The sequence below is a fragment of the Balaenoptera musculus genome, chromosome 20, assembly GCF_009873245.2.
Source record: "Balaenoptera musculus isolate JJ_BM4_2016_0621 chromosome 20, mBalMus1.pri.v3, whole genome shotgun sequence".
Classification (NCBI taxonomy): domain Eukaryota; kingdom Metazoa; phylum Chordata; class Mammalia; order Artiodactyla; family Balaenopteridae; genus Balaenoptera; species Balaenoptera musculus.
In genome coordinates, this window is record NC_045804.1 from 43,092,318 (window position 1) to 43,110,341 (window position 18,024).

The 18,024-nt window shown below is 53.5% G+C and overlaps 1 protein-coding gene across 2 annotated transcripts in view; it reads right to left on the minus strand.

Moving 5' to 3' along the window:
- Positions 1 to 552: 552 nt before the first annotated feature.
- NOS2 (nitric oxide synthase 2) overlaps positions 553 to 18,024 on the minus strand; it is a 32,154-nt gene continuing 14,682 nt past the window's right edge. Inside the window, exons 11-26 of one of the 2 annotated variants that reach the window (XM_036837362.1) lie at positions 16,578 to 16,772; positions 15,424 to 15,506; positions 14,769 to 14,913; positions 13,795 to 13,899; positions 12,795 to 12,844; positions 12,295 to 12,469; positions 11,404 to 11,536; positions 10,443 to 10,521; positions 9,474 to 9,655; positions 7,150 to 7,313; positions 5,973 to 6,180; positions 4,251 to 4,338; positions 3,678 to 3,799; positions 3,213 to 3,361; positions 2,044 to 2,238; positions 553 to 1,125 (exon numbers count right to left, since the gene is read on the minus strand). In XM_036837362.1, coding sequence (XP_036693257.1) covers positions 1,006 to 1,125; positions 2,044 to 2,238; positions 3,213 to 3,361; positions 3,678 to 3,799; positions 4,251 to 4,338; positions 5,973 to 6,180; positions 7,150 to 7,313; positions 9,474 to 9,655; positions 10,443 to 10,521; positions 11,404 to 11,536; positions 12,295 to 12,469; positions 12,795 to 12,844; positions 13,795 to 13,899; positions 14,769 to 14,913; positions 15,424 to 15,506; positions 16,578 to 16,772 — 2,193 coding nt within the window. In that variant the 3' untranslated portion in view covers positions 553 to 1,005. The remainder of the gene's footprint in view (positions 1,126 to 2,043; positions 2,239 to 3,212; positions 3,362 to 3,677; positions 3,800 to 4,250; positions 4,339 to 5,972; positions 6,181 to 7,149; positions 7,314 to 9,473; positions 9,656 to 10,442; positions 10,522 to 11,403; positions 11,537 to 12,294; positions 12,470 to 12,794; positions 12,845 to 13,794; positions 13,900 to 14,768; positions 14,914 to 15,423; positions 15,507 to 16,577; positions 16,773 to 18,024) is intronic. The other variant, XM_036837363.1, reaches the window with a different exon arrangement.

An 18,024-nucleotide genomic window follows, 5' to 3' on the forward strand; every position in this document is an offset into this window, starting at 1 on the left:
AGATTTTGCCAAACCCTCACTTAGCCCCTGGCTGAGTTCTTTCCTTGTTCTCACCGGGCTCAGTCCCTTGAGAAGCCTTCCCCGTGAAAGATGTGTGTCCTTCCCTCACTGCCACGTCCTTGACGTGCGGCCCAGCCTCACCTGTGCTGTCACCCAGGGCCCAAATCATTACTGGCCACACTTTCACGAAACAGGCAGCCCCAGAGCAAAAGGCGGCGACTGCCTAAGACCGGGCTGTGGTCTAGGCCTTCGCTAAAGACTTGGCAGCCTCGCACCCCTGCCACGCCCCATGTGAGACGCCTCCTGTGTGAGATGCAGCTCATGCCCGCCGGCCGGCCTGTGCTTCCTCACCCCCATCACGGGTCTTCAGATGTGCACAGAACTCCGTGTGCTGTCCCCATACCCGGTGGGCATTTCAGAGGAGCAATGGGGCCACGCTGATATGTCCCTTTGTGGGGGATTTTTGTCCAGGCTGTGGCACCCCCCCCCAGCCCCCAACTCTGTAGAGCTTAAGGCTGCTTTCCCTACAAAACACCCACACACACATACAACGTGGTTAAAATAAAATGCATTTCGTATAAATATCTCCATCAAGGAGTCATACAAGGAAGGCTCAAGAGGCAGACTGGGGTTTGTTTTTTTTACATACAGAGGCATAAATAACTGTACATGGGCAGCTAAATACGGAGTGACGTGACAGCGCCTCCTGGTGGTCACCCAAGTGGTGCAATCAAGGAAGTTCCATCCTTCTCACCCACTGGCCAGGCCTGGCACTGCAGATTTAGTCTCCAAGGGACCGGGGAGGCCCATCTCTCCATCACCCCATGAAGGGGCTCACTCAGTCCAGGCTGCTACTGGTAGCAGGTCAAGTAAAGGGTTTGAGAGGGAAGGATATGGGGAAATAAGATGTGAGGCTTGGGGATATAATCTCCCTCCAATATCCCCAGTTCTGTGACCTCAGAAAATCGAGAGTTGGCGCCATCCTTAAATTCTACGGTGGCAGCTTTAACTTCTCCTGTGGGCGCTTGGAGCTCTGGTATTGCTGGGCAGCTCCGCTGCCCCATCCTTTTTCACCTCATAGGGAAATACAGCACCAAAGATATCTTCATGATAGCGCTTCTGGCTCTTTAAGGGAAAACAGAGACCAAGGTGTCAGGTCTGTTGGTGTAGCCACCTCTCACTCATCAGGTCCAAGCTGGGACAAGCCCCAGGGGTCCCCCTGCTTCCCCATCACACCTACACACATGAGCCATTTTCCTTCTCAACTTTCATGCTTAGATTATTCTTGAATCTCACTTAGACTATGTAACTCTCATGAACACCTGCTCTGGCGTGGACCACCAAAGCATCTCCCCAAGCTTTATGATGGATGCTAAAGCCTGTCCAGTGCTTGTCCTACAAGGTGCTCCAGGAAATGTGAGCTCTGAGATAAATATGGTCGGGAAATGCCGTGTACTTTCTCCCAGTCTTGAAGTGCCACGATGCACAGCAGCCTGTCAGGGGCCCTGAGAGTCTTGTAGAAAAATCAACATGGGGGCTTCCCTGGTGGCGCAGTGGTTGAGAATCTGCCTGCCGATGCAGGGGTCACGGGTTTGAGCCCTGGTCTGGGAAGATCCCACAGGCCGCGGAGCAACTAAGCCCGTGCGCCACAACTACTGAGCCTGCGCGCCTGGAGCCTGTGCTCCGCAACAAGAGAGGCCACGATAGTGAGAGGCCTGCGCACCGCAGTGAAGAGTGGCCCCCGCTTGCCGCAACTGGAGAAAGCCCTCGCACAGAAACGAAGACCCAACATAGCCAAAAATAAATAAATAAATAAATAATAATTAAAAATGAATATCTGCTTAAAAAAAAAAAAAATCAACATGTTTGCCTTTGTTTAACTGAGCAACCAGACCAGGATGTACAGTTAGGCCTTCTAACAGCCCGACCAGCTCTGACCTCCCGCCACCTCTAGGATTCCTCTGAGCCCAGACTGTTCTGAGCCTGACTCCCCTGGCCCGTGTCCTTGACCTGCGGCCCGAGCCCACACAGCAGCGGCCCTACCTTAAGCTGGAAGAAGTAGTCCTCCACCTGCTCCTCAGTTAGGCTCAGCGCGGTGGCCACCAGCTGCTTCAGGGTGCGGGCCACATCCCGGGCCATGCGCACGTCCCCGCAGACATAGAGGTGGCCTCGCTCCTCGTGGAGCACGCGGAGCACCTCGTCCGCCAGCTGCTGCCGCAGGATGTCTTGAACGTAGACCTGAAACCAGAGGAGGTGGTGGGTCCAGGCCCCCACTGCTGGGGGCGAAGGCTGCGGTCAGGCCTGCTGGCCACGGGGAGGTGAGGAGGAGGTACGAGGGGTGGCGGGGTGAGCACCCTCCTGGCCAGGGCCCTGCACGGGGACCAGGCTCGGGATGAGGAGGTGCACTGGTGCCCTGCCCGGCCCAGGCCTGGGCTGGGGCTGGAGAGGCGAACGCTGGCCACAGCCATGCCCTGGAGGAGCTGACTCTCTAGTGGGGCTCCCTGATTTGCTCTGAATTCACCGTGCCTCAAAGAGGCATCAATCAAGCCAATTACCCTGCCCGGAGCTCTGAGGCCCACCTGCCTACACCCCAGAAAAGGGAATCTCTGTCCTTGAGATCTCCCTGTAATTCAGAGCAAGGCTCCGCAGCTACACAGAAGTCCTGGAGTCAAGTGGGGACTCTCTGCTCTTGCTCCACACAAGATGCCCAGTGACCCTGGCACTGGGCACGGAGTACCAGGTCTGGGAGGAGCCCAATGGGATCAGTTCACAAAGGCTGAGCCAACAGTCTTTTCCGACTCCCCGGGCTCATGGGGCAAAGAACTCCCTGGCACAGCAGAGCCGGTCAGCGGGCCGTGCCGGGAGCAGCGGCTGCCCCCCAGCCTTGCTGTGCTTGAGCGTGAAGCCGACCTGGACCACCTCTCCCCCCGACAGCTGTACATGCCGGGGGAGGACCTTCAGCAGGCTGGGCACTGGGGGTTGACCCACGTGTGACTCTGACTTAGCGCTGAACGTCTCAGGGCCCGTCTCTTCTCCTGGAAGAGTGAACATAATCGCTTCACAGCGCCACTCTGGTGACTGTGTAATCGCCTCCATTTTGGAGCTGAGGAGGTGAAGGCTCAGAGAAGTGAGGGGCTTGTGGGGAGCCAGGCACCCACCATAGTCTGTGCTTTTAAGGCTCCACCCACTGCACGGGCAGCTGCAGCATTTACCTTGGGCTGGTCAGGCAGGCGAGAATAGGCTGTGTGCACCTCATGCAGCACCCCCTTCCGGGTCATCTCCAACATCTCCTCCCGGTAGATGTGGTCCTCATCTGGGTGGCGGCACCCAAACACCAGGGTCATGCGGCCACTCTGGAGACCTGCAAGACCCAGCAGGCTGCAGTTACCAGGGTGGCCACCAGAGGGCGGGCGGGACATGCTTCAAGGCCTGCTGAGCTGCGCACCCAACTAGAATCCCATTTCATCCCCACGTGCTATCTAGTACTGTCCCCACTTTACAGATGAGGAAACTGAGGCCCAGGACATTCACATCCTTTGTCCATACAGGCTGAGGCAAACTTGGGAGAGGGGCCAGGAAACATCTGCGGGGTGGCTACAGCTTCAGTTCTACTCCCAGGCAGGTGCTGGGCACCACCTGGTACCCCCTCCGCACCCCCAAAAACCCTCCAGCTGTACCTTTGTGCTCGGCATCATGCAGCCGCTGCTGCCAGAAACTGCGGAAGGGGGCGATGCCCGTGCCAGGCCCGATGAGGATGCAAGGGTGGGAGGGGTCCTCGGGGAGCTGGAAGCCGCTGGCACTGAAGGGGACAGAAGGAAAGAGGCCCCGTCCTCAGACACCCTGGGTCGGATGCACACGCAGGACAGGGGCTGGGGAGCTGGGGATGTGGCCGGGGGCGGTAGTATTGCGGGGTGGAGAAGACAACGAGCTCAAAGTTGATTTCCCACGTCCTACGGGCTGTTTCATGTCCCCGGTCCAGGCGCACCATCACCTTGCCCTGGGGTCCCTCTGAAAAAGGCTGAGCCTCATTGTCCTCTGGGCCCCAACACCGCTGCCACCTCTGTCCCTGCTAGAGACTTGGCCATGCTCTACCACGGGGGGTTAGAACAGAGAGGCCCAGTGTGACCCTAGTGCCTTCTTTACGGGCCAAGGGGCCCAGAGCGGCATCTAAACCCCAGATTCCTCCCTTTCAACCCAGTACTCCTCGGGGCCAGTGGTCCCGTGATGGACACAGTGGAGGGGGTGCTTACCTTCGCACAAAGCAGGGCACCAGGTCTTGGGGCTTCAGGTTGCTGAGCCATGTGCTGCAGACGCCGTGGTGCAGGGGACCCTGGCCGTCTGCAAGGACAGCGCACACCTGAATAGCATCGTCCCTCCCACCCCTGCGTGAACCTTCTCAGTGGCTCCTCCCACACTGACGCACCTCCCTGAACTGCCCGCTCAGGCACTCTGCAGGCTTTAATCAAGGGAATGTTTTTCTCCTGGTTCTGAGTTCCACCCTCTATTCGCCCAGAGTTGGCAAAAGCTGAAAGGGACTCAGAGTGTGCAAGGCTCTCCTTGTGCCACTGCAGAAACTGAGTCTCAGAGAGGGAAGGTGACTTGTACAAGGTCACTCGGGTAGCAGTAGAATCAGGTCACAGCTCAGCTTCCCTAACTCCTACTCCGATGCTCCTTCCAAGAGTTTCTCCAGGGACCCTCCCAGCCCATCACTTAGCTCCGATGACAGTAGCACAAAGTGGCCCCTCAGGGTGACCACAGTCACTTCCTCGCAGTGTCTTCAGGAGTACAGCCCTTGCTGGTAGGAACCCTGGGTGACGGATAAGCTGCTGAGCCTTCCGGTCTGCTCTTCCATCTCTGTCTCCCCCAGTGGCCCCTCCTGGGTTTGTGGAAACCCCAGGTTCCCTTCCCAATGGCCCAGCATTTGAGGGGACCTTCAACCAACTCGAGAAGTCCCGCTGGTTCTCCTCTGGATGGAACCGTGCTCTCACAGGATGTGCCTGCCTCTCCTCTCCTGGTCTGAGGATTGAGACTTGGGCCTCTGCAGATGTTCTCTAGCAGAGCAAAGAGAGTCTCTGCCCAGTTTTCAGGAACTGTGTGATTGTGCTTCTCAGCGCACAAAGGGCTCTGAGGTGTGAGCCAGCTCCCCAGCTTTGCCAACCCAGGCAATGCTCAGTTACGGAGAGAGGGCAGGGGCATGTTTCATCCAGTGGAGGAGCCAAGCCCAGCTGGACAAGGTTTGGGACCTCCCCGTGTATGTTAGCCCATCCCCCATCCTCTGCCCTCACAGCACCCTGCACTTTCCTTCTTAGCACCTACACAATGACAACTGTCTATTTCTATGAGTCTCTCTTCATTGTTCCCTCTAGATGGGAAGCTCCATGGGGGCAGGGTCTATGTGTGCTGTATTTCCACACCCACCGTGGTGCCAGGCATAAAGAGGTATGAAATAAATCATCGCTGAATGAGTGAGTGAATGACTGAACAATCAAGGCAGAATCACCCCTGTATTCAGGCTGGACTATCAGGAAGACTAAGAATCGCTGGGCTCCCACTAAGTACTGGGTACTTCCCACATTTGATCTCATTAAATTGTCCCAACAGGAGTTGGACAGTAGAGAGGAGTATGGCGGTTAAGAACTTGGACTCAGCAGTCAGACTACCTGGGTTTGCATCTCAGTTCTCTACCTGCTACCAGGGTGACTTTGAACCTGTGGCTTAACCTCTTTGTGCCTCAGTTTCCTCGCCCGTGAAATGCACACAGCTCCCGTCTCACATGGTTACCGATCACACGTACACAAAGACGTTAGCTCAGTGCCTGGTTCATGGTAGTCTCTCCCACACTCCTCCTATCGCTGTTAACAACTCTGGAAGGTGGGTGTTTAAGGATGAGGGGACCAAAGCTCAGAGATGTTGAACAGCTGCCCCGTAAGTAGCAGACTTGGGCCACTCCACAGCCTCTGCCCCAGCCTTACCTCGGGTGCGGTACGTGAGCACGGCCACAGTGAGGTGGATCTCCGTGGGTGTGTGGTCCCTGGAGGAGCTGATGGAGTAGTACCGGGGCTTCAGGACAGGCAGCTGGGAGAGCAGGAAGCTGGCAGGCACCCGCAGGGACGGGAACTCCTCCAGCACCTCCAGGAAGGTGGGGCTATTGGTGAACTTCCACGTGTTGTAATCAGACGGCTGAAAGCCAAGGGCAATATGAGTGTCTCAGGGCGTTTGCCCCACACAGAGGGAAGAGGCTGTCACAATCCGGTATTCATTCATTCACTCCCACAGCAAACACTTCAAAGGACCAGGTGCTGTCCACGGTGCTGAGAATGCCGAGCTAGAGAGGAAAACGTTCCTGTCCTGGAGGAGCTCAGGCCAATGAGTAGCATTTCTCTAACTTGTCTGCTTAGAACTTTACTGTCAGCAACTTGTGGGCAGGTGTCAAATCTTTATTCTAATCTAATTTGGGGAAGGGCTTCAGAATCATACAGACCTGGGTTCAAATCTTGACCAGATGCCCTTACTATCTGTGGGATCTTGTCCTCATTACTTAACCTTTGTGGAATGAGGATAGCATCACCTACCTGATGGGGATGTTGTGAGAATTAAGTGAGAAAATGTGTGCCAGGTTAGTGCAGAGCAGCCACAGGATAATGGCAGTGGAGGTGGCTGGAATCAAGATAATTAGCGATAATGGTGACGGTAATAATGATATTCAGTGCCTTTTGCAAAGACTTGGGTCTAGAAAGTTGCAGGTGAGTTAATGCATTCTCTCATTCATTTGTTAATTCAACTACCCATCTGTTACTATGTCCATTATCCATTCATCCACACCATCCATCCTCCAACACTTCCTAAATTCCAGGCTTGTTCCAGGTGTGGGGAATAAAAGACAGAGTGGCTCTCCTTTTCTAGCTCATTTCTGAGGAAGTGCACTTTGGTTGCATCCTGCAGACATTCCAAAAAATTCAGTTCACTTGACACAACTATGTCCTAGAGACGGGACAGGAGAGGGCGCCTGACTTCCTCCCAGCCTTTGACAAATCGCACTTTGGGAAGCTGGGGTGGATTCCCCTTGGAGGTTAAAGACCAGCTCTAGGCTCAGGATGCCCCCGACTCTGGGACCCTGCTCCTGCCTCACCCACCGGCCCCGACCTTCACCTGGCACAGGGTCTCCAGCCTCTGCCTCTCAGCCTCGTCCGTGGCCAGCTGGGCCAGCTTCTGGAGCAGCAGCTGGGTTGGCGGGGTGGTGATGTCCAGGAAATAGGTGAGAGCCTGGCTGAGTGAGCAGGTGGGCAGCCGCTTGTCCCTGACCCAGTAGCTGCCTGGATAGGGAAGAAAGGAGTCAGGATGGAAAAAAAGGCCCCATTTAGGTTTCCCAAAGAGTGATGAGGCATCTGGGACAGACACCCTCCACCTTCCAGCTGCAGGGGAGAGAAGACACTGAAGTTCTGGTTCCAGGAACAGCAAAAGGGTTCACGAGCCCGACTCAAGTGCAGGAAGATGGTGCCCAGAGATAGGACTGCCAGGAAAGGCTGGTCAGCAGCCCTCCAAAGGGCACCCAAGTTGACACAATCCTGCAAAACTAACTGTGTACCAGAGTCCAGTCCCTCTCTGGCCCAGACCTGAACTTTAGCAGGACACACACAGGTGAACTACAGACTCACCATGACTAAATTCACCAAAGACTGATGTACACCCCAGAGGCCAGTTCTTCATTTAGAGAAAAGCCCATAACTTCAGTCTCCAGGGGTGTTAGACCAAGAGGTGCTGGGTGAGCAGCACTCAGCCCAGAGCGAGGTGGCGAGTCTCAAGGAGTTGCCAAGAGGCAGTATGCAGGGCGGACACAGCATGGACGCTGGAGCCAGTAGACATGGGTTCAAACTCTGGCTCCCCACTCGCTAGTAGGCTGACTGAACCCTCTGAACTTGGGTTCTGTCTCTGTGAGATGGACGTGATAATAAAACCTGTCCTGCTGAGTTTGCATGAGGACTGAATGAAACAGTAAACGTATTAGGTAAAAATGTTAGTATTACACTATTTCATCTAGACCCAAGGCCTGAGGAACCACGTCTGTCTCCCTACAGTCACAAGGATGTCTCTGTCCCCTTATCCCCGAGTTTCAGGCTCTCTCACGTTCTCCTGGACAGTGGGGAACAATGCCAGACTTTGCTTCTCAGACTCCTGCTGTCCTATTTTGGCCACTCTCTTTAGGGGGACACAGTTTTTGGAGGTATCATGATCGCTGAGGAAGCTAAGGCCAGGGAGCTAGTCCAAAGGGCTGGAAGGCCCGTGATTACTGATTGCATTAGTCTCCCTCTCCTAGTGCCTGCCACCCAGCGCTGTGCTCACCACATAGGCTGAGAGCCTCACCTTAGCACACAACGGGGACGCTGAACCCTCCCCAGGATAGCCTCATCTCTCCAGTGAGGACGGCCAGGAAGAGCCATGCTCTCCTGGTCACCCATGGCCTGGCCCTGCCCACTGCCCACAGAAGGTGGGGATAAATGAGACCCTCGGTGGGGAAGCAGTATGAAATTAGAATGCCATGAAAATGCAGTATAAATTCCAAAACATAAAATTTGGGATCCGAAGAGGTGTATTTCAGGGTGTATTAAACTACCTTCCTCTGACCTTCTGGACAAATGTCGATTAGCCCATGGGAAATGGATATTCCTCCATTCCTGCATTTGTTTGGTGCCAGGAATTGTGGTGAAGGTTGTACACGTTATCTACTCATCTGTTCTTCACCACAGCCCTGCGAGGAAGGCTCTATTATCTCTATTTTAGAGACAAAGAAACAAAGCCTCGGGAGGTTAACTCCTATGCCCAAGGTCACATTGCTAGTAAGTGATGGATCAGGGACCTGAATCTTCAAAGCTCACCATTTTTATAGTTCCCACATTTCTCTATCATGTCACCAAGCAAGCTGCACATGTGTGTCTGTTGTGGGACTAAAGAGACAATGCATGTATTGATAAAATGCTGGCATCAAGTAACTACCCCGAAAATGGTGGCTGCCACTGTTATTATAATAATAATAATAATTATGACTATTTTTGCATATCTGCATCCTGTACTAGGTAGTGAGCTTTCTGAGGGCAGACACGGAGTCTCATTCATTTTTGTAGCCCAGGGCCTGCCTGGTATATAGATGTGAGTAGTTAAAATTTTGATGGAAAAATGAATCAGTCAACCAACAAAAGTGGCTGGGTAAGCAAAGAATGAAGGGGAAAGATAGCCCAGCCTCTGGTGTTGGGCAGATAGTCCCAAAGAAGCAGCCCTTCTTGTTGGCCCGGCGGCCGGTCGAGGACTATTTACAAGGCTGCTCTGGCGCGGGCTTCAGGGGCCCACCACTCAGCAGGAAGGACAAGGTTAGCTGCCCGTTTGCAGCGCAGGTCCGGGCCCAGCCCATCAGTGGGGCTGGGGCTTGGTGGGAGGATGCTGGGGCGGCCTCAGCTGAGGCTTTTGTGCAGAGGGCTCACCGTTCTCGCAGAGGGTCTCCAGGCGCATGGGTTGGTCGGGGGCAGGGCCATCCACCACTCGCTCCAGGATGCCTTGGACCAGAGCTGGCTGGTTGCCTGGGAAAACTCCGAGGTGCTCTCCCGGCAGGTAGCTTGGACCTTGGCTGCCCTCACAGGACAGTTCCACCAGGAGGGTGGTACGGCTGCAGAAGGAAAAAGAAGCCTCTGGTTACGCCACCAGGATTTCCTCCAGCACTCCCTGATGGGTGGGCCAGTTTCCCCAGGAAACGTGCCCTCCTTTCATTTTCCTGCCCGGTTCCATGAACACGGGTTGCCGGCATCCCGAGGCTGGGGTGCTCAAGAGGTCCCGGGGCTGACCCGGCCTGTGGCTTCTCCGTGGGGAGAGGGTGGACAGCAATCGTCCCCTGCAGCCCTCCCAAGCCCTAGAGAGCGCGACCACAGACTCCGCCTAAAGAAAGCATCGCACTGGGAGGTATGTGGGCGTTGAGACAAACCTTTCCTAGTGTCTAGCGCAAATCTGGTTCTTATTAGAACACAGCCCACTTTTACTAATGAATGTAAGGACAGCACAGAAAAACAAAACCTACAGAGAATCCACACTGCTGGCTGACCTGGCAGGGAAAGGTCCTTCCCTGCCAAAACTTTTCCTGAAAGTTCTTAAGAAAGCCAAATAGTTTGAGTTTTTCTTGCCCTCCCCTTTTGGTGAAATAGTTAAGTCACAAAGGACAGGAAGTGAAGCAGGTGCCTCGTTCCCAAGCTGGAAAACTGGCCCATGGTTAATGGAGACCCAATGTAAAGGTGCTGGTGGCCACAGGGGTTAACAATCAAGCTGTTCCTACCAATGGCATCGTAGCTAATGCCAGTGGACACTTCCCTCCTCTCCTTTCTAAGACTGACTTGCTCTGGTCTTTCCTGGATTAAAATAAAATCTGTGGAACGTCACCCAAGAAGCCCTCTCCTTTGCCCTACCTGGATTTTGGACTCTGTAGATTCTGCCGCGATTTCAGCCTCATGGTGAACACATGCTTGGCGTGCATACTGCTGAGGGCTGTGGGACAGAGAGACAGTGAAGTGGCAACGTGGCTCTTAAGCGTTGGTGGGGCAGCCTCCGCATGCTGAGTCAATTACACCCAGACGTTACCCTGGGGTGTCTCACTGTGGTGGTGCTGGGGTTTTCCTTCCCTTCCTTTTTTCCCCACTGTGTTTCTGAATCACAAATAAAGACCCTTGGTCTGACAGAGGATGCTTGTGCCGCTGCGAGGTATTGGGAAATGCAATGTAAATGCCCCAATATGGGAATTTCCAGGACATCCCATGGCTTGGGATCCACAGGAGAGCGTAGTTGAAGCTGGGGATATCCTAAACATGAGGAAACGTGTAGGACCTCTGTAGTCCTGGTATAGGAGAAGAGGAAGCACAGAAGCACAGCATCCAGAGGGGCCATTCAGAGTTCCCAGACTGTAGCCTGGAATTGCCTCTGAAAAATGTTCTTCATAATACCTGGCTGCCATTAGAGCGGGAAGGCTGGGGCCCAGATCCCAACTTGGCCATCTGCTAGCAACTTGCTGCACCTCCCTGAACTTCAGTTTCACTGTCTGTGCCTTTCTCGCAGGATGAGTGTAAGGGATCACTTAGAGCAGGTGGGCAAAGAGTCCAGCACAGTGCCTGGCACATAGGAGCGTCCTTCTCTCTCCACTGCCCTCCCAGGGTTTCCTCCTAAACCGCCTCTCTCAGAGACGAAGCACGCCCTCAAGTCTCGCATCCCAGCAGGCTCTTGGACCCAACAAGAGAGAGATGCCTGGTAGCCCTAGACTAGCTGCCTCTGTTCAGAGGGTCTTAGTGGTCTCCTTGACCCTAGGCTCAGGACTGAGAGACACCCACCCCGGCAGGAAGGGCAAACAAGCTCCGTGTGGTGCAGGGAAGCAGGTACCTTTGTTGAGGTCCAAAGGCTGTGAGTCTTGCACGAGCCTGTAGTGGTGCAGGTCCCAGGTCACAGTGGCAGTGTAGAGCTTGGGGATCTGAATGTGGTGTTTGCCTCGGACATCGAACGTCTCACAGGCTGCCTGGATGAAGATGGAGCCGACGGGTGTTAATAATCATCCCTGGCATCAGCGGCATCACCACTGCTGGGGCTACCATTTTTTAAGTCCTTGCAACTGAGCTGAGAGCTTTGTGTAATTACTAAGCACACTTATCTGGTTGGGCTGTTATGAGAACCCAAAAAATGGCTGGTCCTAGCACATAGTAGCTATTGCTATTATTATGAATATTAATAATGACAGCATCTCGTTTTATCCGCATGCCCACACTATGACACAGGTGTGATTACTCCCATTTTCCTGATGGGGAATCGTGTGGAGGAGACGTGGGCTTGGGAACCATGTCGGACCCACTCAAGGTGGTGCTCATAAGCCCCACTGCTGGGTGAAACGCTTTGCTTCAATGAGTTCTCTCAGTCAATGGGGTCAAGCCACAGGTGATAAAGATCTACTGAGATATCCCTGTCCCCAAGTTCTCTGTGGCTGGGACACTGAAACAAGACAAGGATGTCAGGAGGTGACCTGGATAATCAGAGGGGGAAAGATCTTAAACCACAGCTTCCCGAGGGCAGGGAGGTGTCAAGTGGAGCTCTTCTGGGGGCTGTGGGAAAGCAGCAGTGACTTGAGCCCTCAGGCCTGCGACCCTGGCCCACACCCGGGACCACGCCTATAGGACCCAGCAGGGGTCATGCCACCCAGGATGCCCGGCACAGGTGTCCTGGGCACGAGTGCACCGCAGCCTCCCTCCCGGTGCCGTGGGGCAGCTCCGGCTGTGAACTGACCTTGAAGGTTTGCACGGCCCAGGCACGGAAGGCCTCCTCCTGCCCGCTGAGCTCGTCCCCTTCCCCTGTTGGGGCGAGCTGAGAAGCCCCCAGCTGGGACAACTTCTGGTCGATGTCATGAGCAAAGGCGCAGAACTGAGGGTACATGCTGGAGCCGAGGCCAAACACGGCATACCTGCCCGAGGAGGACACGCACGGAGCCTGGGTGAGCTGACTCCGCCCACAGGCCAGCCTCTGACCCTCCCGCACCAGCTGGGCAAGGACCGCCAGTGCCCACCTCCTTCCTGCCCTCCCTGGCTCCCGAGCCTCGTCTCCAACTCCCACGACCAACCCCATGCCTGGCCTGCAGAAGTGTGAGCGGGACTCGGTGTCCCTGCTTTGACCCACAACACCTCTGAGGACAGGCTGTCTCTGGGCCTGGACATCCCAGGAAGTTCCCACTTATACACACCCAGCTCTGTCCCTGGAACCCAGACTCTGGGAGTGGGGAAGAGATTTACCTGAATTTGTTGGTGAGCTCTTTCAGCATGAAGAGGGACTTCTTCAGTTTCTAGAAAGAGAGAGAACCACAGAGTTCTCAGGACAGGATTAATAAAAGCACCACTTTTCCCTTTCTTCTGGTGGCTCATTTAAAAACTGGACATATCTGGCAGGAGAAAATTCAAGATCCTCGCAGGGAAGTTGGTTTAGGTGGGGCCGCCTGGCTGGGACTCAGGGACAAGTTCAGCCTTAGCAACTCATGTGGGCCTGACCTTTGGTGTGGGGCGAGGACAGCCCAACCCCCAGTCCATCCAGCCCTGGCAGAGGGGGGCCTGCCTTGTAGCAGGGCATCACCAGAGGGACTCCTGATGGGACATGAGCCTCTCTTCTTGTCAGAGTGACAACTGGTCCCGTATTCTCTGAAATAACCCTGATTTCCCAGGAACTCAAGATAACTTTAGGTGGAAAATAGTGTCAAATCACATGGTAAGAAAGTATTCTTTTTTCCTGTAATTTTTTATAGTTATTCCTGTTTCAATTATTTCATTCTTTTGTCCTGAACACTAGGGAGAAAATCTCAGACTGCTGCTAATGGAGACTTAACACTTCTCTCATACTTGCTTATTACTCTTTTTAAAAAACAAAGCAAGCCATGGTTAGGCAACAGTATCCAGCTAAAATTCAATAACTGCTTGGCTTTCATTGGATTTACCTGGGACCAATTTTTGCTGGCTTTCCATTTGTGAGAGTGATATAAAGTTTCCTTTAAACACGAATTTTTGAATTTAAAAAGGCAGGTCAATTTACTGAAATATATTAAGTACGTCACAGGAAAGGCAGCTCATGCATACAGAGGAAGTCCCGAAGGAGGCAGGCCAATGGCTGACGTTAGGGCGACCCAGAGTGATCTGAGCTCTCACTCCCGAATGCCCTCCTTAGGACATGCTGAGTCCCCAGATCCTTTCCTTGGTCCTCTTAGGCTCTACCAGACCCCAGACCCCTGGGACTCGGGCCACCCACCTCTCCGTTGCCGGGGGAGTCTCCGTTCCCAAACGTGCTGGTCACCACCAGCAGCAGCTCTTCCTCCTCCAGATGGCTCAGCTTGTATTCGTCCATGCAGAGAACCTGCAAGGCACCCAGGGTGGACATCAGCCCTTGTTTCCCAGGCTGGCACCCTCCACGCCCTCCCCAGACACCCAGCGCTTCCCTCACCCTACTCAGGCCGGGAGTCCCCTTCGTCATCTCGGTCCCCTGGTGCCCGGCACAGAGGAGGTGAGTACTTAACAAATCCCTGTCTACTGAACCTATTTGAACACGGCATCCTCGATTCTTTGATTCTCCCACGCTAACACATCAGCAAGCCCTGGAGGGTTTGCCTCCAAAATACCGCGTGTCCCAAATCAGAGCACGTCTCACCGCTTCCATCACTACCTTGAATTCTGAGTGTGTGGACGTATTTTCCACAAAAACGGGATGGGCAGGTTACAAAAATGACAACTCCTCTGGGGACCCAAATGCTTTGCCTGAAGCTAATCTCAGGTGAAATGTGTCACGGCCTCGCGGTTCTACCCAGGCCTACCTGACCCAGGAGGCCTTCAGTGATGGAGGATCAAATCCAACACTGATGGAAGGAATTAGTCACCCTTGGGAGTTTTGTTTTATTTCTCTGCATCTTATTCATCCTCTGCCCCCTTCACATTTAGCACTGCGCCCCGTATAGGAGGTGTTCTGTAAAGGTGAATAAAATCCATCTAGAACAGCTCATGTATATTGAGACTTAGCATCATTAAGAATGTGTTTCTCAAACTGTGTTCCCTGGAATACTATGAAAAGCTTATTTACTAGGTAAGTTTGGGAATCCCTGGACACACCTCTCTCCTTCTATCACAGATTTTCAATGTACATCAGCATGCCCAAGGCTCGGGGACATCCAGGAGCAGAGCAATCATTTTAACTTGCCCCAGACTTCTCCGTGCATAGGCTGAGTCGGCTACCTTAGGGTTGAAGGCGCAGCTGAACAAGGCCCCTAAGTCCTGGGCCAGCGTTTCTGATCTTCCCGTCTCTGTTGCAAAGAGGATCGTGGCTCTGACCCGGGATGCCATTCTCTCACGCATCAGCACTGAGGCAAAGAGCACGGCTCTGTGGGGACAGACATACTCTGTGTGCTGAGTCAGCCTTCCAGAGGAAGATGGGGGCCCCGCATTTAAAGTGCAGCAGATCGAGGAAAAAGAACCCAGGTTTCTCACCAGCTATCAACCCTGACTCACCGCCCTTCTCCTCCCCTCCCCCACTCAACCCACCACTCAGCCCCTTTGGGAAAATGGAGGAGAGAGAAAGCTGGGACAGAGGTGGCAGGTGACCCTGGGAATTGGTGTCTGGATTTCTGGGAGCCAAACCCTTTCTCTCTCTCTTTTTTATAGTTTTAATACACCTTTTAATTAATTATTTATTTGGCCACACTGTGCAGCATGCGGGATCTTAGTTCCCCAACGGGGGATTAAACCCATGCCCCCTGCAGTGGAAGTGCAGAGTCCTAACCACTGGACTACCAGGGAAGTCCCTCCAAACCCTTTCTCATTGTTCCCTGCCCTTCAAGGCCTAGAAGGAAGGGCTGAGGTTCAGATGTCCACACTGGCTGCTTCCACTTACTTGACCAAGACTTTGAATCGAATCTCTCTTCTCCGGGGTCTCCGCCTCTCATCCTGCCAGACGTGGGTTTTCCAGGCCGCCACCTTCAGAGAAGAGGGCAGGTATGTGGGCAAGGTGGGCCCTGGCTTGGCCTGGGCTTGGAGAGACAGAAGGCCCTTCATGGCCTTCGTGAGTTGGGGGGGTGAGCAGGCCCTGTCCCCACCCTTTCACTGAAAGCCCCACAGGGAAGGGCTGCATCTGTCTGTCTCCCTCCAAGTTGTAGCTCATGTCCGGCACAGAACCTGCACACGATCAGTTGATTGTCACTCACTAGTGTCCCCCTGGAAGGAAGAGGCTGCACATCTCTTTTCTTTTGGTGTCTGGTCACTAGGAAGGCTACACAGATTGTATATAATGCATAGTCTGCCCTGGGATATCTCTGAGAGTAGACGAAGGTGCTATGACCACAGGCGCAAACTATCCCAGGCAGTCAGTCACACTACTTATCACTTTTAGAGTAAGGAAGCTCTTCCCCAAATCTAACCAAAGAGCTTTTTGACAAAAAATGAAATCACTTCACTGGGTAACGGTTCCTGAGTGCACTCTGGGCTGGACACTGGGCTGAGCTGTTACGTGCACCAGCTCACGTGATCCACACAACCTCCTCCATCGCGGAGTTGATGACCCTCCTTTTAGAGATGAGAAAGTCAGGGCTTAGATGGGTGAAATGACCCACCCAAGATCATACAGCTAGGAAGTGGGAGAATCGCCCCCGGATGTGTCTGACCTGGGAGCCAAGCTCTTCACCATTATGCCATGTGACTGTCTATAGCCCTCCCGAGCAGGCGGGCACAGTGGCGGTCACCCTCAGGAGCTTAAACTCCGTCAGAACAACGGGCTACTAAAGGTACCATGAAAGGTATTTCCTTCAGTCTCACTTCTGTAGAAATGGACAAAAGCATCCTTGAGTGAAGCCTGAAAAGCATTAAAAATATGCCTCTGTGTCCCCGATCCTTCCTTGTATGTCCTGCACTAGTGAGCACACATGTGCACAGGCACATGCAAACACACACGCATGCACGCATGTGTACACGCATGCACACACGTGCAGACACACACACTCTCTCCACCCCTGAGCTCCCAAGACAGAAAGGAGAGGAAGGTCCCTCTCTTACCTGGTAGTAGTAGAAAGGGGACAGGATATAATTTAACATCTCCTGGTGGAACACGGGGGTGATGCTTCCAGAAATTGGGGGGACCAGCCAAATCCAGTCAGCTGGGCAGCCCCCTCGGGACCGGTGCTCATTCTGCATGTACTTCATGAAGGACTCTGCAGCTGAGTGGTGGTCTGTGATGGTCACATTATGCTTCTAAATCAGGAGGCAAGAAGGGGAGTTGAGGAGAGTGGTCGGTTGGCTGCAGGGCTCTCAGATGGACTACGGAAGGGCCTGGCAATCTGTAAAATGGGAGCCCAATCTCCTCTGGCCCCCTTCTCGCTGCTGAAAATAAATACCCAAATGCAAAGTACTTCCAGAGCCTCTGAGGAACCCAAGCAGTCACCATAGCCATGGTCAGCCCACAGGCCACATGCTGCCCCCGCTTGGCCCTCTGGGGGCGGTGTCCAGCTTCTCAGGCCCACAAGTCTCCCTGAACTCCCACAAATGGCTCTCTGGATGCTGATGAATCAAACCACAGTGGCTTTTTGTCACTTGTTGGTAGAGAGTTCCAGGAGTCACCTCCCCAAGGATGTGGCTGTCTCAGCCAAGGAGGAACTAGGTTCTTTGGAAGAGGACTGAAGCACTGGGGGGAACCACAGTGCATGGAAGACAAATCACCACAATGTCCCACATCCTAAAATTAGAAGCCAAGGGGTCTGAGCCTTCCTGGAATGATCCAACAAGGGCAGCCACATCGTCTGCAGCAACTCATGTAGTCAAGAGACATTGGTTTCATGGAGTGGTTCAAACCTTGGCCTCTTATTAGCCATGTTACTTTGAGCTATTAGTTCCTTAACCTCAGTTTCCTCATCTGTAAAATGGGTATGGTAATAGTTCCTACATCATGACGTTGTTGAAAGAATGCAATAAAATAATACAAGTAAAGCATAAAACGTGCTCAATGAATGTTAGCTGCTATTATTATTTCTATCTACCAGGTATTGCATACAGAGGTGAAAGACGTGGCCCCTTCTCTGTATTGGATCATACTCGAACTGGGGGAGGCAGAAAGACATCAGCCATTTCACATGGTCTGATAGAAGCTACGATGGAGGTGAGTGCAGGTGCTGACGGAGGGTCGAGGGAGGGCTTAGCTCATCCAGGGGCCCAGAGGAGAGATGGGGGATTTTAGAGACAGTTTCTAAGAGGAAGTGAGTTTTGAGAGATGGGTACCAGTTAGGCAGCAGACGGGCAGTCCTGGAGGAGGACACTGCATCAGTCAAGGCCGGTAGGCAGGAGAGGAGCCAGTAGGCTTCAGTAGGACCAGCCATGCCTTCTAAAATTTTATACGTACACACGCCGCAACTACTGGGTGCCAGACCAGTTTTAGGCTCAGGAGCTGATGATGAGAGCTGTGAGAATGGTTGTAACAGTAATAAATAATAAAAACAACAAAACTAATGTT